The sequence below is a fragment of the Ictalurus punctatus genome, chromosome 18 (genome assembly GCF_001660625.3).
Source record: "Ictalurus punctatus breed USDA103 chromosome 18, Coco_2.0, whole genome shotgun sequence".
NCBI lineage: Eukaryota > Metazoa > Chordata > Actinopteri > Siluriformes > Ictaluridae > Ictalurus > Ictalurus punctatus.
Genome location: NC_030433.2, coordinates 10,151,883 through 10,171,163, shown reverse-complemented (window position 1 = coordinate 10,171,163; position 19,281 = coordinate 10,151,883). Strand labels below are relative to the sequence as shown.

Below are 19,281 nucleotides of genomic sequence, written 5' to 3'. Positions count from 1 at the left end.
TCTCCCCAGCAATAAGCTGTTCAAAATGAGCAAACGTGTCTCAATCACATTTCAATTGTATCTTTGCTCACCTCCATATGAACAGTCTCTTATGAACATCCAACCAGTACCACCAATCACCATTACCACTGCACTCGTTATCAAGCCTTTTACCAGCCTGATTATTGCCCCATTATTAATAGTGAAAATGAGAATCAGAGAGAGAAACCCAAAGGAGAAAAAGAGCAATTACTGAACAAGAGAAGATATGGCGACGCTCGGTAAACGAGTGTCAGGATCGGTGCACCCACTGAAAAATTAAACCAATTAGGGGGGCTGTTTGACTCGTATTCCTCTCCATGTCAGTGAACAGTTGAGAGGGGAGAGAGAGAGAGAGAGACAGTAAAAGACAGAGAGAAGGAAGGAGCGAGAGAGTGAGTGAGTGAGAGCTCCTACACACCACTCTATTCAGTCATGCTTGGTGAGCAGCAGAAGAGGGAGAGAAACTGTTCGTCAGAACGGTGCTTCAGAGTGGCAGATTAAAAGCAATCTATATCCACATAAATCATTGATTAAATGAATCATGAAATTAATATGTAAATTGTGTGTTTAACCTCTATTTATATACTAGTGTCTGTCGTTGTGGCATAAATCTAAAACTAATTGCTGTTTCTCAGCAAACCCTGGGAAACATCCAAGATGGAGGCAAAGACTGTAGGGAGGGAGCGAGGGAGGATGAGCGCGAAGAGAGCGGTAAAAGTCTGACATATTTATTAAGTAAATGTTCAACTACATCGACTCACTCCTTAACAGACGCACAGAGGGCAAGAAGTGAAGAAGACAGTTTGTGCTCCTTCAGCAGTTCAGCTGTGACAAAGGGAACATTAGTCTGCTGAAATAGACACAAACAAAAATACAAATACATGTATATACAAAGTGAAATACAAATTACACTCTGCACAACTAAACTTGAAAGAACAGACTATGTGTAAGACTATGTGTAAGACAGATAAGGAGAGAGAGAGAGAGAGAGAGAGAGAGAGAGAGAGAGAGAGAGAGAGAGAGAGAGATAGCTAAGCCTTTTCTGCTACCTGATATAAACCATACTCTGCTTTGCCATAGAGGCTCCTGATTTACAGGCAGGCAAAAGTTGGGATGGCTTTCAATAAAACATCAAAAAAGGCCTCTGACCCAGCTATTACCCACAAGCCTCAATGGAACCAAGAGGTTGAGTGAGCCTGCCGTACCTCACATTCCAATCCTTCAGTGAGGCACCTTGGGAAATGCAGACCCACTACACAAGGTGAATTACACTATGGCAGAGGCCAATAGACAGAGAGCATTGTGCAGTGACAGCAATGCTTGGTTTCTACAACTTCAGTGCCTCATACAGCCAATCACAGGGATGAATTAAACTGTATGTAATAGGTGTCTGCAACATTTAACAGAATGAAACCTTTGTCATGTTTCCTAGATTTCTAGAAAAGGTAAAGTATGTCATAGGAAGCATAGGAAATATCTTGGTACTCTTTCAAACACTAAGTTGTAGGGTTCTCCCCTAGAGGGACAATTAAAGTATTTTTACCCTAAGCTACTAAATATAACTAGCTTCTAAAAGCACACATACATATGATAAGAAACTCATAATGTAACCTAATGGGACTAAACAACCTGCATTTTAGTATGGTTATACCTTATAGAGCCAGCACGTTTGTAAGTCCAGATTCTTTGCTGATCCTCATACCATTGGCAGAGCATCTTAGAAGTGAGGCAGAACTGATCCACAATCTGTATTTACCTTATTTAAAATTTTCTAAGTGATGTTTATGGGAAGCAAACGTGTTGTCAGGCCAGCTAACAAGATTCATTCCCAACTTTTTTTTTATTGTTGATGTTATTGATAATATTGATTAGTTGGTTCAGCTCTAGAATGGATTCCACTCACAGAGCTTTTAATTATGTGTACTGTATTTAACATTGTACATTAAATTGAGTAAGATTAAATATAAAGAAAGTAGATGTAAAAAGACATTTTTTCAAATGCATCTTTAGTTACAAAACTGAAGATATTTCCTTAGAAATGTTTTTTTACACACACACACACACACACACACACACACACACACACTATCCAAAGGACCAAGCAGCTTAATTTGACAAAGTAAAAGATGAGAATCAGTGGAAGCAGACAGGTGGTGCGATTACGCCCACACCAAGACCAAGCACAAATCAACATCCAGATACACAAGCATTCCTGTGGGGTAACTAAAAATAGGCAGTGGGCAGGTCGATCTTATCAACTCATCAAGTCCTGAGTTCATCGTGAAAAATGCGGTCTGTAGATCTGTAGTCGTTATGTCATCAGAGATGAATTAATCCAACCTACTTTAAGCCTTGAAGTTCTGGCTTTTAGGGAGGCAAAATACAAGCTGAGAAATTTATTTCCTACCAGTGCCTGCTGACAGCCTATTTAACATAGGCAAATCGAAGCTCATGCACTACATTGGACTCAAAGAGTGCGAAGATGAGAAAGGGAGAGAAGGAAAGAAAAAACAAAAGAAACCAGACAGTAGAGGGTGGACCTTGAAAGATGGGGATTTTTGGTAAAAAGTTTAACAATGCTGTCTTCCCAATCAAGCTGCCCACACCCTCCCCTATAGCAATAAAATAAAATAGCAAAAAAATAAAAAGTGAATAGGCTGACTGGCCTTTACCTGCTTTGTGTGTGTTTGTGTGTGTGTGTGTGTGTGTGTGTGTGTGTGTGTGTGTGTGTGTGTGTGTGTGTGTGTGTGTGTGTGTGTGTGTGTGTGGGTGGGTGGGTGTGCACGCGTGTTACAAAGAAAAAAGAAAGAGTACGTGGATAACAAAATAATTAAATTCTACTTAACATTGTCTATATTATGTAGTACAAAATTTCAAGTAAAAATCTACCACATGCAAAAGCCTCGTGAAATGTACCCAATTAAATTACAATCACAGACATGTGCATTAATCATAGCCCATATGGTGAAGGAAACCAGTTCTCTCTGGTTCAGTTTTTCAATTTGGTTTTTTGGTATACTGAACCTTCACAGGACTTCACATTCAAAAGTATGATATTTAAGGTTAGAGATATTTTGCCACTGTGACAAAGAATATATTTAGTTCATTTGCAAATGCAAATTAATGCTAGCTTGCAGCTAAGCTAAAACAAACTTGCTGGTTAATGCTAATTGTTGTCCTTTCGTGAGTTTGCATAGTAGCTAGTTTAGAGAAATTAACATAGCCAGATCTCCTTGCAAATTACTACACAGATTTATGCTAAAATTAAGAGTCAAGCACAGTTGTAAACATAGATCTAAATAAATAGCTTATGAGCCATTGTAAAATAGTGACCTAAGATTAATTATTGTGGCTAACTTATCTAGCTATTAAGCTACTGCTCCTAAGCCTACTGATGTAACTAGTAATATTAATAAAGCAGACATGTTTATGTAAAAACTGGTAGAGCTAGTATTGATAAGTGTTTACTGGTAGCAAATATATGTTGCCACATTAATTCTAAATGTTTTGTGCGTATTGAGTAAGTTAGCCCATTTCTGCTGCCTCCCATTTTGAATTCAGGTTGGTTTAGCGTCATATCGATTGAATTTAGTATTAAACCTTTATGAGCTTAATAACTATAAGATGGTCTGATTTCAGAACAAGTGGTCAGTTTCAGAATGTTTTCAGTTCTGATTAAAGAGCAACACAGTGATCTGTAGGAAACTTTATGAAGCATTTTCAAACCCAGTAAAATTTCTATATCAGTGTCATATTATTATTGCAAATAATTTGTGAATACTTGAGAGATGTGACTTTAACAGTTTTTATTTCTTCCACAGTGGGATTTCTGCTAAAATGTCACCAAAAGAGACTTGTGCTGGAGACTTGCCTATTTACTGTACAACTACAAACATCATTTCAAGTTGATTGTTTGGGAGATTTTCTGCTGTATAGCAATTTGAGCAATAAAATATTGAATTGATTATGATTAAACTGTGTGAGTAATTAAAAACGCGTTAATAGAATTAGGATTTTATTCATGGTCTATAAAATATGGAACAAACAAAACTGATATAATTGGGATTTCCATCCAACCATTCATTTTCTGTACTGCTTATCCTACACAGGGTCACGGGGAGCCTGGAGCCTATCCCAGAGAACTTGGGTCACAAGGCGGGGAATATCCTGTATGGGGTGCAAACCCACCGCAGGACACAATCACGCATATACTCACACACCCATTCACACACTGTGGACAATTTAGAGATGCCATTCAGTATACAATGCAGATCTCTGGACTTTTTTGGTGGGGAGTACCCGTCAGAAACCCCCGAAGCACTGGGAGCACTCTCAGATATGGAGAGTGTTACAACTTCAGTAAGCTTGCAAAGGGTGAGTGGTGAGATACACTTTCTATTTACACTCTGCACATTGCCCATTCAGCTGTACAGCACAAGAAAACTGCTTTTTACTGGGAAAAAATGCAGCTTTTATTTAAAAATGTAAATGATCTTAAAATATATCCTTTCTTGGTTACTGAGGCTGAGGTTAGAGTTAGACTGAGGTGTCGGCATCAATTAGCCACATTAAAAAAATCGTCAACAGAAGGGCCTCACAAGGATAGTAAGACGTGTGTGTGTGTGTGTGTGTGTGTGTGTGTGTGTGTGTGTGTGTGTGCGTGCAGGGCAAGCACTGAATTCTTCACAGATCTCTTCACAAAGAATGAATTTTTCACAGATCCATCTACAGCACCTAAAGTGACCATGATGTTACTGCATACCGAGGGATTCCCTAGATTCAACCCAGGCACCACACCCACAACATCCACACCCACACACAGTCACCATTAGTGATTAGGACACACACATACATATATACACACACACACATTCTCACTCTCTCATCTGTCTCACTGCCCTACTGTTATATCTCATGTTTGTTTCCTTCCTTGATTAATTTTTATTATTCCATTTGAAAACCAGCAGTTCTGACATCTGACATGGATATTAATAGACTTTGAGCCACTATGTGACTTCTAATACGGCAATAAACAGTAATTGCATTAAGCTTTGATCCCTTCGGTCTCAGACAATAGTCACTATCATGGTTTCAGTTTCATAAATGTGCCATTTAAGTTATAAGCCCTGACAAACAGACAGATACACACAATAAAACAAAAAAATAAATAGTTTTTTGTAGTTTTTATGCTGCTCTGCACAGAGATATTTATATTCATATTTAAATTGTGCTTGGCGTGAACACATACATTCACACCTGTAGCTCTGTGATGCCAGTGTAAATTCTGATCTCTCTTCAGATGGAGTACACTACCATAAAAATGAATGTAGCTGGGAAAACGTAATAATTTTCTCAGACCTCACCAGCTGCTCATTTTTTTCGCCACACTAAGGCTATGTGAGGTGCTCACTTGAACCTTCATGTTACTACTGTAACCTCCACTTTCTGGCTCAATATACCAAAACATCCTGCCAAAAACTTCTGACAGCTGCTATGTGCACAGGTATCTACTGTATGGACTACAGGCTGTCATGAAATATTCATCCATGTAATTGGGATATTGATATAAAACCACCATATCATGAAACTTGAATGTGAATGTGACATAACCCCATATATTACTGTTAACATATAACAGTAATGCTGCATATGTAACCTGGGTTTTAATATTCCCTAAATCGGGTAGAGTTCTCCCCCACAAAAAGCTTCTCGGCCTTCACACCTACCAAATCTTAGTGTCAAACTCTGTGATTAACATGAGAAAAAAATGAACTAATTCTGAAAATGCAGCAATTGTGGATTAAAGGGAGCTTATATCTCAAGTCCTGTAAATGTCTCCTAATCATCTCCTCCAGAGCCTCCTTCAACATAGCACTGATTTTAGTGTCATTTTCAATGTTATGCTTCCTGCTTCTTCTCTGAATCACCAAACAAAAAATAACCATTTAAAAGCTCATCCCTAATTAGATGATTAGTGCTGAGAAAGGCTTGAGATAAGTCATTTGCATAATTCCATCATAAAAGTTGGAAATGCATATTTCTGTGTTCGTTTGTACAATTATCTTAGCTGTCCTAGGGGCTGTGATATTAATGTGATTAAGCAGTATACTCCTGCATGGAGCCCAGTGTCCTCCATTAACGCATTGCTAGAGGCAAAGCAAAAATTAATTTTAGGATACAATCAATTTTATTCTATATGACTGTAATAAATATAGGCCAGGTGCAGAAGTGTCATTAAGCTCAGGAAGGAGACTCAAAGTCAAAATAACACCAGTGCTCTGGCAGGCCTCCTCAAACACTCTCCTGCAGTGAGTGGCAGAGGTGTCATTTTCCATCTTGCTTGAAAATCTTGCTTCTCCATCTGTCATATTTAACTTCTCGTACTGAATCACAAAGCAACACACCCAAGATACAAAACTGGCACAATGTGCAATCCCCTGTCATTTCTCGTATGACATAAAATCAAAACAAGCTTTCCAAATGCCACCTCAAAAACACTAGAGGTCAGTTAACAGTTGTGAATGCAAATCATTTAACATTATGTTACACTTTCCACATTGTTCCTAACAGTTTGGTGCATGCTGATGCAAAGTTACCTAAAATTAAAAAATAGGTATTTTGGAACTTTTAGTATCTGTCTTTTGGCTTGGTGTGAACTATCATATGTCAAAATATTTTTTACTATTTATTTCTAGTAAAATAAATAAATTATTTATGTAGGTAATTTCCTTAAAAATTAAGTATGTCTGATTTAATGTGAAATAGGGTGTAACACAATGCCAATATCTGTCTGTTTAGTGCTCCAAATATTTCTATCTGTATTTGTATTACAGATTTGAACCCAAAGTGGGCATAGTCTAAACTGGAAAGTTTTTTTCTTCTTTGCTTTTTAAATAGAAATGGGAATGTTTTTAATCTCACTCACTCAGTTATTATTTGTGTTTGTAGCTGCCCATGAGCTACTAATTTCTAATTGAGTCTGTTCTATTTCCCAAAATATAAACAAACTAGTAACATAATTTACACAATCCTAAACAAACACTTACTAAGGATGAATGAATGAACGTTGTAAATGCGGTGTTCGCATTTATGTTAATAAATATGGTCTTTCTTTGTCCCACTAGTATCATAAATGACCAGGAATGTGGGAAGCATGATTAAATTAGAAGGTGTTGATTAATTTTCTAACAGCACTACTCAGAGAATTGCATCATAAATGGTGGTTTATTTTAATTTTTGTTTTAAAATTTTAGAATGAAACTGTCATCTTATAATAATCAGTAACCGCCATAAAATAATTCAGTAACTATGGTGAAACTAATATGAAAAGTGGTCATAGGAGTTTAAAGGTTTACCTCATGAACATGTGGGGTCACAGAGTTTTTACTCTGTGCAGATATTTTATTGACAGCTGCTAGAATCTGGCGAAATCAAATTTTTAAAAAAGCGAATGCACATAGTCCCTCACCCATCTATAGCCTACTACACGGAATGAACATCGCCTTTTGTTGCGCCGGAAGTGGCTGAAGAAGCGTGCGTTTCTGTTAGTAACTGATCGCATGTTTGCTTTAACTCTAATTAGTCTTTTACGCGCAGGACAAGTTTAAAGCGTTGCGTCTCAGAACATTAATGAGGGCACGCATGGTCACAGGCTGAGTTATGATGCGAGAGGGAAGCCAACTAACCCCATCCACCCCACCCCCTACCCATGGCAATAAAATATCAAAGTATTTTAACCTTTGCTTTTACAATGGAGTGCCATAAATCTAACGAGGAGAAAGGTCGTTGATATTGGAATGTTAACTTCAAAACGAGGGCGGAGAGCGGATTTTAGTCTTATTATAGGAAACCATTTTATTGTCAACCGCTGGATTAAAAGCTTCTAAAAGTAAACCGTGAACACAAAAGATAAACTGAGAATATAAACATTAATAAGATGCACGTTAAAGGTATCGCCACAACCTTAGTGCTGCTAAAGTTTGTTTGCATGGAAAACTGATTTGCCATCCTTTTTTTGTTCAGGCAGTCATACACGGACACACGTGTAGTCTGTACAAACCGCGCAATCTGGGTAAATTGAGATAATTTTTTCCGCCTTGACTTCGTGAAGTGGGTCAGTAAATTGGGCCTTTGGGCACGTTGCAGCCCGAGTGGTGTAATTTTGTTTTATCAATTTACTGCATAGGTATGTCAGAAGGAGCGAATGTATAATACCTTAAAATAAAACTGGAAAGGGGTGGATGCATCATCTAACTAACATTCAGTCGGAATCTGAAGAGATCAGATTAGACAGCCTGGGTGTTCCTCAAATCCCCAATAATTAGTTAACTTTTCCATTGTTCATTTGAGCCCAGACTAACTGTAAGTGTTACGTGAGGAGCAAAGAGAATGTATGGTCCGACCGATTCGCACATTATACGTGGACGCAGAGGTCAGTGATTGATTAACGTGCACACAAGCGCGCGCGCGGCACACACACATACACAAACACGCACGCGCGCGCGCGCATACAAAACTGTCACAGACCGACACCACTATGACCTTTATGACTAATCGTAATGAGAAAAATGATTTTCAAGCAACAAAATTTTAAATATATTTTACATCCTTCATACAGGCAATGCCCTTTACGTGGCAGACGTATAAGGAGTATACATTTAATCCACTCAAATTGTCAGTCAGATCGCGACACTGGGAATTAGAACTTAAAAAAGCAGAAGCACTTGACAAAAAATGAAGGTAGAAAATCAGCCTTTTTACAGAATTTATAAAAATTCAGTTTGGGATATGAGTTTCTCCATTTTTGCTGACATAAATTATCAGAAAACGTGCATGTGTTTCTCTAATACCATTCCCGCTTCTGAGTGCCGCTCAATTCCTTATGTAATAAACTAGTTTATCTCGCAAAATATTTTAAACAAACAGTGACTGCAATTTTTTAAAAGCTGGAGATCAATCATTAACTGCAGACTTGTAAAAACAGGCTGTTACGAGCGCAGTCTGCCACTGCTGATTAGGGCGCTTTTTTTAAACTCATTGTGTTTACATTGTCTTTGGCGGGTTTTAAAGATGCTGTGGAAAAGCTTCTGATTACAATCTCAAGTATTCTTCATTAGCTCCATAATTTATTGTTGATCAATTCTTATCTGTTCGCTGAGTCTAACAGCGGAACAGCGTTTTGAGCAAGGTGAGCAAATTAGAGAGAGGGGGGGATTTTGCGCACATTGTACACTCAACATCCTTCTCAACCCTGAAAGTGATGGGATCATGGGGATCTCTACATGTAAATTACAGAAACAATTTTCAAACTAGACGTGTTTAAAGCAGTTTAATTCAATTTCAAAGCCTACACTACCGCCTAATGTGACAGACGTGCAATGCAAAACTGTCAAATAAACGAAGCAACGGTTAAGTCTGTGTTTGTGTTGAATAGATGTGAGAGACAAATCGATTGTGAAAAGCGCAAAACCCAATAAAGCAAAGGGTTGGATTCTGAAGGTTGTGGTGTTGAAGAGGGGGGCTGAGGTAAAATGCTAATTACTGAACCCTGAGCAAAAACGGCCATCTGGATGTGCTCTCTCTCTCTCTCTCTCTCTCTCTCTCTCTCTCTCTCTCTCTCTCGTACTTAGTTTGGGACGTATCCAATAAATACTTCTACATAAGCGGTTGGCACTTTTTAACACAGAATACTTTTATCAAATTACTTACACTTGTTTGGCATTAAATGACGCTGTTCTAGAAGTGGTAGCCTAAGTATTACCAATAGCTAGGTTAATAGGCTATATAACTATTAGCAATCATTAGTAGTAGTAGTAGTAGTAGTAGTAGTAGTTTGCCTGCTTGTAATTAGTTCCCGCATTTAGGCCAATTGCCTCTACAACATCAAATAAAGCTTTGTTCATACGGATGCTATTGTTTTTAAAAAAGAAACAAACAAAAATCCTTAATCATGTGTAATAACACTCTACTATAGTGGCTCTTTATCGGAGTGTTTATATTGCGGCAACTGACAAAGCAAAGCAAAAGAATCAATGAACTCCTTAAAGCCAAAACTGCTTGTGGTCTGAAACCAAAGTGGAAATTCTTCAATTAAATTAAAACTCAATTCAGTGCACCTGATGTCTCCGTTAACGGCACGGTGTGTACTGGCAAAGCTCGGGTTACAAAGTTAGGCAATATGAGATAGCCTACTGACATATTAGTGTCATACATACATATATAATCTTCTCTCCGGAGGAAGAGCAGAGGGACACGAATGCGAATGAACCAGTGTGTGTGTGTGCGCGCGCGCGCGCGACGCGCGCTCGTGCGTGTGAGGATTTATTGAGGTGTACATCCCGTTTTCTATTCGAATTTCGATTTTTTTTTTATTCAATTTTCAAAATAAGAATGAAAGCACGTCATCTCCGATCACATGTCAAACTTTTATAAGTTTGTACCAAGTAACTTGGACAGTTTTATGTGCATTCACAAATACACTTTTACTCAAATGGACTCCTCATAAGGATCTCATATCACACAAAGTTGCTTTAAATCAGATTAACAAGATGCAGTTATAATGGCCAGTGTGTGCATATCATGCTTTTTACTGTCTTAAAGTGCGTTTTATAAACTTGCAAATCATATTTTGTAAAAGTATTAGTACCATTCTTTTTATTTATTTATAAACGTAGTCTGCTTGTTTCACACTTAGTTTTCGCTGCTCACGCTGGAGGGTCGAGGCGATCTACTCGCGTACATAAGAAACTGAACCCCAACAACATAGGCTAAACTCGTATTAACGGCTCTCTCAGCTCGTTTAGGTGGTAAACAAGGCCAGTCTGAAGTTTGAGGACTCCTTCATGCAGATGACGAATAATTTTCAGGGACCTAATGAGTGCGCTTTTTTTTTTTTCTTCTTTTTTTTTTTTTTTTTTTTTGCTATTAGCTAAAAACTTTCTGTTCATAGTTCAAAACACGTGGTTGCAGGGACTTTTGCATGGTCACTGGATACATTCAAATTGGCTCGTCAGAGAGTGACAAGTTGTTAATTGTTTCGTTGTTAAAAATTCTGCCCTTATAAGCAAAAAACAAAACGATGTGTCACCTGCTGAATATGATTCTATAACTGTTTTAGAGTATAGTTATAAAACAGTAACGTTGAATTTCGGCACGAAAGTAGTGGAAGTTGCTTAAATTGTGATTATGTTGAGTGCATTCAAGAACAACACAAAACTTGAAACTACGCTCAAAATTCGCAGTGTGGTGCTGAACTGCGTTACTTGGATTGTGCATGAAAAGAACAATAAAGAATATACCCGAAAAGTCCTCCTAAAGTTTCGCTGTGGGAGACTGAATAGCGTTACTTGAATTGTGCAATTGTGTCTTAAATTAAACAATGAGTGAAGTTTGTGTTATGCTATGCTGAACTGCGTTACTCGCCTGGCGTTCGTGCAGTCGTTGTAGAGTGCTTCGAAGTCCTTACGGCTGATGAGCTTGCAGCGGTTCACGCCAGGCTGGATTGCGCCGAGGCCGCGGAGCACGCGCACCTGTTCCACCGTGCACACCACAGGCGAGATGTCCAGTCGCTTGAGTTTCGTGTAGACGGTATGCAGGCCGCCGACAAGGTGCTTCAGGAACAGGTCGAACACCTGTGGTAGGCAGATCAGCTCCTGTCCGTCTACAGTGAACGAGGCCACTTTGACCCCGTGCACGTCGACCATTTTGCACTCGTTATTGCTGCTATTACTGGTGGTTCCGATGGGGCCGTTGTTGCTCGCATGGCCGGCTCCTCCGCTGCTGAGGAAGGCATTGATCATGTTGCCGGTGAGCCGCGGAGACTCAGCTGGGCTGGAATAAATCGGGTCGGGCCGGAATAAAGCGCCCGAGCCCGGTGTCGAGCTCGGGGAAAGCACCGGCGGAGTTGCCGACACGGCCATATTTCTTTCTTTTAAGTTTTCCCTTTTCCCTGATACTATTCTTCTCGCGCACGTAGCAGTTTTGCTTTGCTCGCTCCCCCTTTCCCCGCTTTATTTCACACGGTGCTTCTCATGCGACAGGGAAAACTAGCGCGCTCCTCGTGGATGGGACGGTTTACAATGAAGAGGACAGCGACTCGGCGGATGCCTTAAGCCAAACCCACCGCCGAGGGAAACTGACATCTCTTTCCACCAATGAGCGGTGCCACAATGCGCGCGTTCGCCTCCCTGGACTGTCAGCAACCTTTTGTTATTAGCGGCGCGTAGCGGAACAGAAGTTTAGGAACAGACCGAGGTTTGAATACCCTTAGCAAACATTAACAAGTCAAATTATTACAAATAAGATATTTGTTGTGTGAGTCAATAGGCTACATTCGCTGTGTTCCTTCATTAGACTACCACCAGCAGGCTAGAAATATGTCACGATATTAAATGATCCGTTTAAATATTTTCATTTCCCGTTCTGAAATCTTGTATGCAGAGGATCTTTCGTATCCTCTGAGCAACCTTCGCGTCCTCTCAGTAATAATACTCGCTCCTTAATTTCCATGACAGTCACAGCTTATTATTCAGCCACATGCTACACACTGCCTTCTTTAAATGAGAAACTATTTAAACTATTTTCTGTTGTTTTTTGCTGTATGCTTTGGACCGTATTGTTGAATTGTTTTAATGCGGAATACGCCCACAATTTATTCTTAACGTCTTGAATTTAAAAACCGTGTAAGAGACAACATATGTTCAGTTTCTCACTCAGAAACCACGGGGTTGTAAACATTTGCAGCCGTTTAATGGACACAGTGGTTATGTCACAAACCACTGCCGCTAATGTCGAAAAGAAATTGAGATGTAGAGCTACATTATTATGTCTATAATGATTAAGAGTCTTTTTATTAAACTATTTTTTCTCGCACATATTCAACTATTTTTCCTACCTAGTAGAAAACTGGAAAACTGTCACAAAACTGGAAGAAAAAAGCTCCAGGTGAATGAACTGATTACATTTACAAATTTTGTTTCCGTACATACAAAATGATGTGATCAATGATTTTTCAAAGCCATGGAATAAAATCGTGCCCTGTAGTGTCACTCGAACGCAGGAGCCTGGCGTTGTACGGCGGAGGCGTTGCCTACTTGCCTATTGTTCCATAATAGCGGATCATATTAGTAATACTACATGAATTGATCACATTCACGCTACATAATTCACACTAGTAGATTAATTATTTGTTTACATTAAATGTAGTATTAGCGAGGGAATTACTTTTAAAAAATAAACTAAATATTTGATATAAAATAAACATAAAATTTTCTCTTAAATCTGACCGGACCGCATATTCCCTTTTTCCAGTGAAGTTTGCTTCATCAGAGTAAGTTTAAGAATTGGGGCGGTCACATGACACATTTCTACTTTGAAAAAAAAAGCTCATTCAATTTATTTAATTCAAATGCGTACATCGGTTCCACGTGATTGATTTGAGTTACATCGACACAATGTGTTTTGTACATCCAGCATAATTTGATCATGCAATTTCAAAGCCCCGAATAAAATCAAACCCTGCGCCTCCAAATTGAGACTGATGGGGTCAAAAAGTTGCATTAAAATTAATACAGGAATCATACCTAACCTTTGAGCTCCAACAATCGCACACGGAAGATTAATATTGTAATGAGTACCTAAATGCCATGCAAATTTGCCAAGAACCTGTGTAAATTAAAAAGCTTGTTGGCAATCTCGAAAATTAGACACATTATTTACCTGAGTTTTCAATTTCACTTCGCCCCCTCGTTGTCTCTTATGTAATCTTAATATCTTACTGATTAGTATTCCCATGGGAAACATATGCACAGATCCCACTTACACCTTCAGCACAGCCCTAAAATTGCTACGTAAGCGTTTTTATGTGTATTGTAATATGCATGTTCATTTCTCACATTTCTGCAAATGTGTCCTTCGGTCCACTGCACATTTGTACTCTTGTTAAATTAATTTTTAATTAAATGTATTAGCATAGATGCTGTGTCCTATACATTTCTGTAAAACGGGTGGTCTTTGTTTGATCCATTCCATTGGTTACACATTCTAAAAGGATGATATTGCAAAATATCTCCAGAATTTACCTTTCAATATAACATTATCACACATTCTTGCTATTCAGTATTCAATAAAATTGGTGATCATGTCCAAAGTGATATCATATGGCTGTACAGCACTTTCAATTTTAAATGGTTTTAAGCTGAAGTGGAATTGAAAACTCTCTGATAACTACTTGAGCCCTGTAATGGACTAGCGCCCCACTCAAGGCACCCAGATTTTCCAGAATAGGCTCTGGATCCATGTGATCCAAACCAGTATAAACTGGTTACTAGTGATGAATGAATGAATGGTAACAACTTGAATATTGTGTGTAGCCTTAAAATCTTGGATCTACAAGATATTTTTGATAAGCAATTGTGTTGCTGTAACTCAGGTTTAAGCAGTTTTCCAAACACTATTAATTTATCTTCTTTCCAATGTGAGAATGCTTATGCATTCTACATAACTACCTCAGTATCAAACTTTTTTATTCATATAGTGATAAATCTGAAAACATGCAGGTGCTGGAGCTAGCATGGGTGGAAAGCAGCAAACCTTCTTAGAAACCAGTCTGTATTTCCAGAGGTTTAAGAAATGAACCATTGTGTATTTGTGTGATGTAGTTGCTTCCCAACCTAAAAATTAATAACAGTCCTGACGTATTTCACAACTTTTACTAAATATTTTATTCTTATTCATATTTAATTCTTAATGTCTTTATGCAGGACACCATATCACCATAGAAAATTGTTCCGTGCAGCATATTTTTAAATCACTTTTAAATTTTTAGTCTGTAACTTTAGAGTAGGTTTAATTAACCTAGTATTAGAAATGCTACATTGTTGTATCATTAGGATTCACAGCATGTCCTGACAAGGCAACTTCCTAGACAGTAACAAACAAGACTCATAGTGCAGATACCGTTCTCTATTAAGGATGAGAATCACTCCAACTCAAGACATGGGGTGCAATGAAACAACATTCCATCTGTAAAATCTGGCAACTGTGGACAGTGAGCTCCAAATCACCACTTTGGCCCTCTACTTAGTCAAAGAACAACAGTAATGCATGTTACTTTATGTCTCCTGTTTACACCACTATTTAAATTTGCAATATTTTTAACCTCACAATTTTTTCTTGTACATCTGAACACCATGCAAATAACTTCTTGTTGTTGTTAAAGTTATCAATATGGTGGTGAAATTGCATCACCCTGAAGTGCTTGTTATCCATTTCGGGCTCCAGTCTCCAGACCAATAGCATTTTTGGTGGTGGAACCAAAAATGGTGGAAAGGCATGAAACATTTCTGTATTTGAGTGTGTGAGACAAAGTGAGTTGGATGTTGCTAAATTAAAGCTTGACTATATTTTAGTAATTATTAGGTCTTCATATTAGTGTTATTGTATTTCAAAATATTACAGTGGGGCCAAACTCGGATCTCCAGGTAATGAAATGTGTACACAAATCAATATCAATAATACATTGCAATTAATAACTAATTGCAATTAATTTTTCCCCTAATTTTACTGTCCCTCTTAAATTTATTACAGTTTTTATGTCATTGTCACTCTGCAATATGCTACACACATCAGTGGACAAGCAATCCATTTGGGCTGTAACACTTGCCAAAAATGCTGCTGGATTCTTAATTTATGGTAAAATATCACCTTTTAATGCTACTTGGGAATGAATGAGCTTGTTTCTCGAGTATACTCTATGTACTTAATTTCAGCCGAGAAAGCTGCTATGGATGATTTAATAATATTGTTTGTGTTGGCAGCCAAATTACGGGTGACTTCAGAATAATAACTTCACTGACTGTTGGTGCAGCACTTATTATAAAATGAGTTTAAGAAACTGACTAAATCTAAGTCTAAAGCTATAAAACTTGATTAAAAAAAACAACAACGATAAGCTGCTCTTGTTATATGATAGTGACTATTATTATCATTATTATTATTATTATTATTATTATTATTAGCAGTAGTAGTAGTAGTAGTAGCAGCAGCAAAATATGGTTGCATGATTAAGACTTATTTATTTATTCATTTATTTATTTATTTATTATCACTACTGCATCTATTAATACAATTTCACTACATTCTGTTATCTCAATTTGACAGTACAACATCCTACATATGTCATTTGTGTATCCGATCTGCAACTGCAATTTTGCAAATGAACAGACCTTGCCACCTGCTGCTCTTCTACTGTTCTGCTGCACATTATACTTCTGAGTGAAGTGTCATAACAGTATTGTTTGCCTTAATAACCTATGCTGCATTCTCAGTTGCACATACAATTGTATATCGCACATTTCTCCCAATTCTATTATAGAATATTGTACAGTATTCTATTATTTCTATTACATACATATTCTGCAAATGCAATCCTAATTTCAGTGTACTCATACGGTGACAGAAAAGGTATTCTATTCCACTCTATTCTGTTGTTATAATGAATTTCCCCTCTGTGCACATGACTTGCTCTGCAGTGCCCCAAACGCTGTTCACAGTTTTTTTTCTCTCCACGTGTTTCTTTGTTTGCATTTTGTTGTTTGTTTTCCACCAGAGCCTTGTCTTGGCCCCTGTCTTGTCAATGGTTTATCTCCCTATTGTGTCTTGATTCTGCCCACTTGTCTCTTAGTTCCTGATTAGTTTGTCTACTTATACCTTGTGTCTTTGTTTCATTGTTATGTACACTCATCATTGTTTTGTCATTGGTATGTACATTTGAGCCATTTTTCACGTATTTCCAATTAGTTTTGACTCACACTTGTTCTCTCATTTATGGCTAGGAATTACCCTTCTGTTATGTTCTCTGCCAGTTCTCTGGCCCCTGCCTGGAATATGCATAATGACTCATGGATTCACCCAAATAAGTGCATGCTGATTTTATGCACTTGCATCCTGTCTCCAATACTCACCTTGCGTTTCCATTCTATTCTGTTTTATTCTATTTTATTCTATTCTATTCTTTTAATCTCACATGAAATGCATAGTAGTTTTTCTCCTCATCTCCCAAGTGAAATCACATGTAAAGCTGTGGTGGAGTGGCTGTGAACTGTCATATGCAAATTCCTGAGACCATTAGGCTAAAACACTATACAAATGTTGCTGCTAAAATATTTTGGTTTTCACCCACTCCACTGACTACAAATATTTAATATCTTTAGTATACATTTCTTCAGTACATTATTATGTTTGATACTATCTTACAAAATGCTGACTGTATCTTTCTTTTGTGCTGTGTGCAGCTTCCACTGAGATCATGATAGACACTTATGATAATGGTGAATGTTACACAGAAGATGTCTGTTTTTTCTTACTTTACTGTGTTAGAAATAGCCTTTTCTTAAAGTTACCTGATTCATCTGATATAAATGAAAATATCTACATCATACTAGTCTATGAAATAAAATGTGATTTAGTGTTATTGAATATCATCAAGCCATCCAGTCAATTGTGGGTGACTCTGGTTGAATGTGTTTATCAATGTTAATAAACATTTCCTGACCATCAGCTCTGCAACTGGTCAGCAAGTTTAAGCATGATTATTCTTTGATAACTAATCTCAGATTTAATTTACATTTATGGGGAGATTTATAATTCTGTAATGTCCTCATGGATGTTTCATTTGGAGTGTTTATGGGGCTGCTGACAGATGGTGTTATTCTGCTTTGCTCTGCCACTACTTACCTCTCTTCCTGCCAAAGATGGTCCTCATCAAAAAATGAGTTGATTGAGAAATGAAATGAGCTGTGAAGTCTCCTTGAATTTGACTTCAAAGTTTCAGTTAAATGTAGAAAAACAAGCTCACTGCCATTTTCACTGATTGAAAGTGAGCCACATCTTTGATCAAATTTCTAAACATTTGTTTGTTGCTGTGCTTTGTAAATAAATCACACATTAGAACACTTAAATATGTTCTATTAAAGATTGTGATATGTTCAAGCTTTCTTAACTTCACAGAGGAATGTGGACACTTGTCCTGAGACTGCTTTACCAAAAACTATTAGCAGGCAACAAAACACTAAAAACACAAGTCTGTCATTTCTTTGAAGCAGACATCAAAGTTAAATGAACTGACAGAACACTGTAGCTAAAGCAGGTATGAGAATTTGGAAGATAAAGGCACCTTGATTCTTGTAGAAAACATTATGGCATTTGTTACCTTGAAGCTACTTCCAAATGAATCCAGTGATGGCAAGTGATGAAGACTTCTCGCAAAACTATATCAGTGTGCTCTGGAGCCCAATTCATGAGAGAACAAGGCAGAGACAGCACCCCTTTAGTCATTTAGCAAACACTCTTATCCAGAGCAGGGCAGGAATCGAACCCCCAACCCTGAAGGTGTGAGGTGAACGTGCAAACCACTAAGCCAATGTGCACCCCTTTCTCCTTCCGTTGTTCGTGATATAATTTATACTATATAATTTAATTTATCATTCCCTTGGTTTATTTTTCCACATTTCATTTGCACCACTCTAAAATGCATCCTTGAAGTTCGCAAAGCAAACCATCACAAAACTACTCCTCTCTCACACAAGCAATTGTGGGAAATATTACCTGAAAAAGTGTCCACGCTTTAAAAATCTATCAGAATTAGTAGATTATCCGGGTATCTTTGTGATACTCATTTCAACAAACTACCATTTGGGACACACTAATTCTCATCTCGGATATTATTTAGTACGGATAATACTGTATGTCAACTGGGACACAGGGATAATATGTAACTGTGGCATTTGGGGTGTGGTTTAGCAGGAGTTTGAGAATAGACGGGGGGGTTGAGAGAAAGGAACGGGCTGATTGTATGAATCAGTGTCCACTTATGGACAATTAACAACAGTTCATTTCTACCTCTGTGTAACACAGTGATGGGGAGAGGGATGACTGGGCAGAACCTTTGCTGTGGCTGACGTGGCTAGATAATTGTTTTGTGTTTGATTGTGCATGTTTAACAAAGCAACTAGCAAACTGAAAGAGTTTAACAGTAAAGAGCTGCATTACAGTCCTGACAACACTACAGGATGCCGATAGAGATGCACCAATGTATAGGTTGGTTAATCAGTATAAAGGTTATTTTTCCCACTATCGGTCGATAGTTTAAAAACATCCGATGATCAGGGCCGATTGTATCCTGTCAATCAAAAGAGGGCAGGAAAACACATCGATTTCGTGCTGTGTGTAAAGATGATGTCTCTTGTGTGGAATGATGACAAA

At 37.9% G+C, this 19,281-nt stretch overlaps 1 protein-coding gene across 2 annotated transcripts in view; it reads right to left on the bottom strand.

The window, feature by feature from the left end:
- Positions 1 to 12,129, bottom strand: part of dacha (dachshund a) — a 221,794-nt gene extending 209,665 nt beyond the window's left edge. Inside the window, exon 1 of one of the 2 annotated variants that reach the window (XM_053687874.1) lies at positions 11,443 to 12,129. In XM_053687874.1, coding sequence (XP_053543849.1) covers positions 11,443 to 11,939 — 497 coding nt within the window. In that variant the 5' untranslated portion in view covers positions 11,940 to 12,129. The remainder of the gene's footprint in view (positions 1 to 11,442) is intronic. The other variant, XM_017493457.3, reaches the window with a different exon arrangement.
- Positions 12,130 to 19,281: the final 7,152 nt, after the last annotated feature.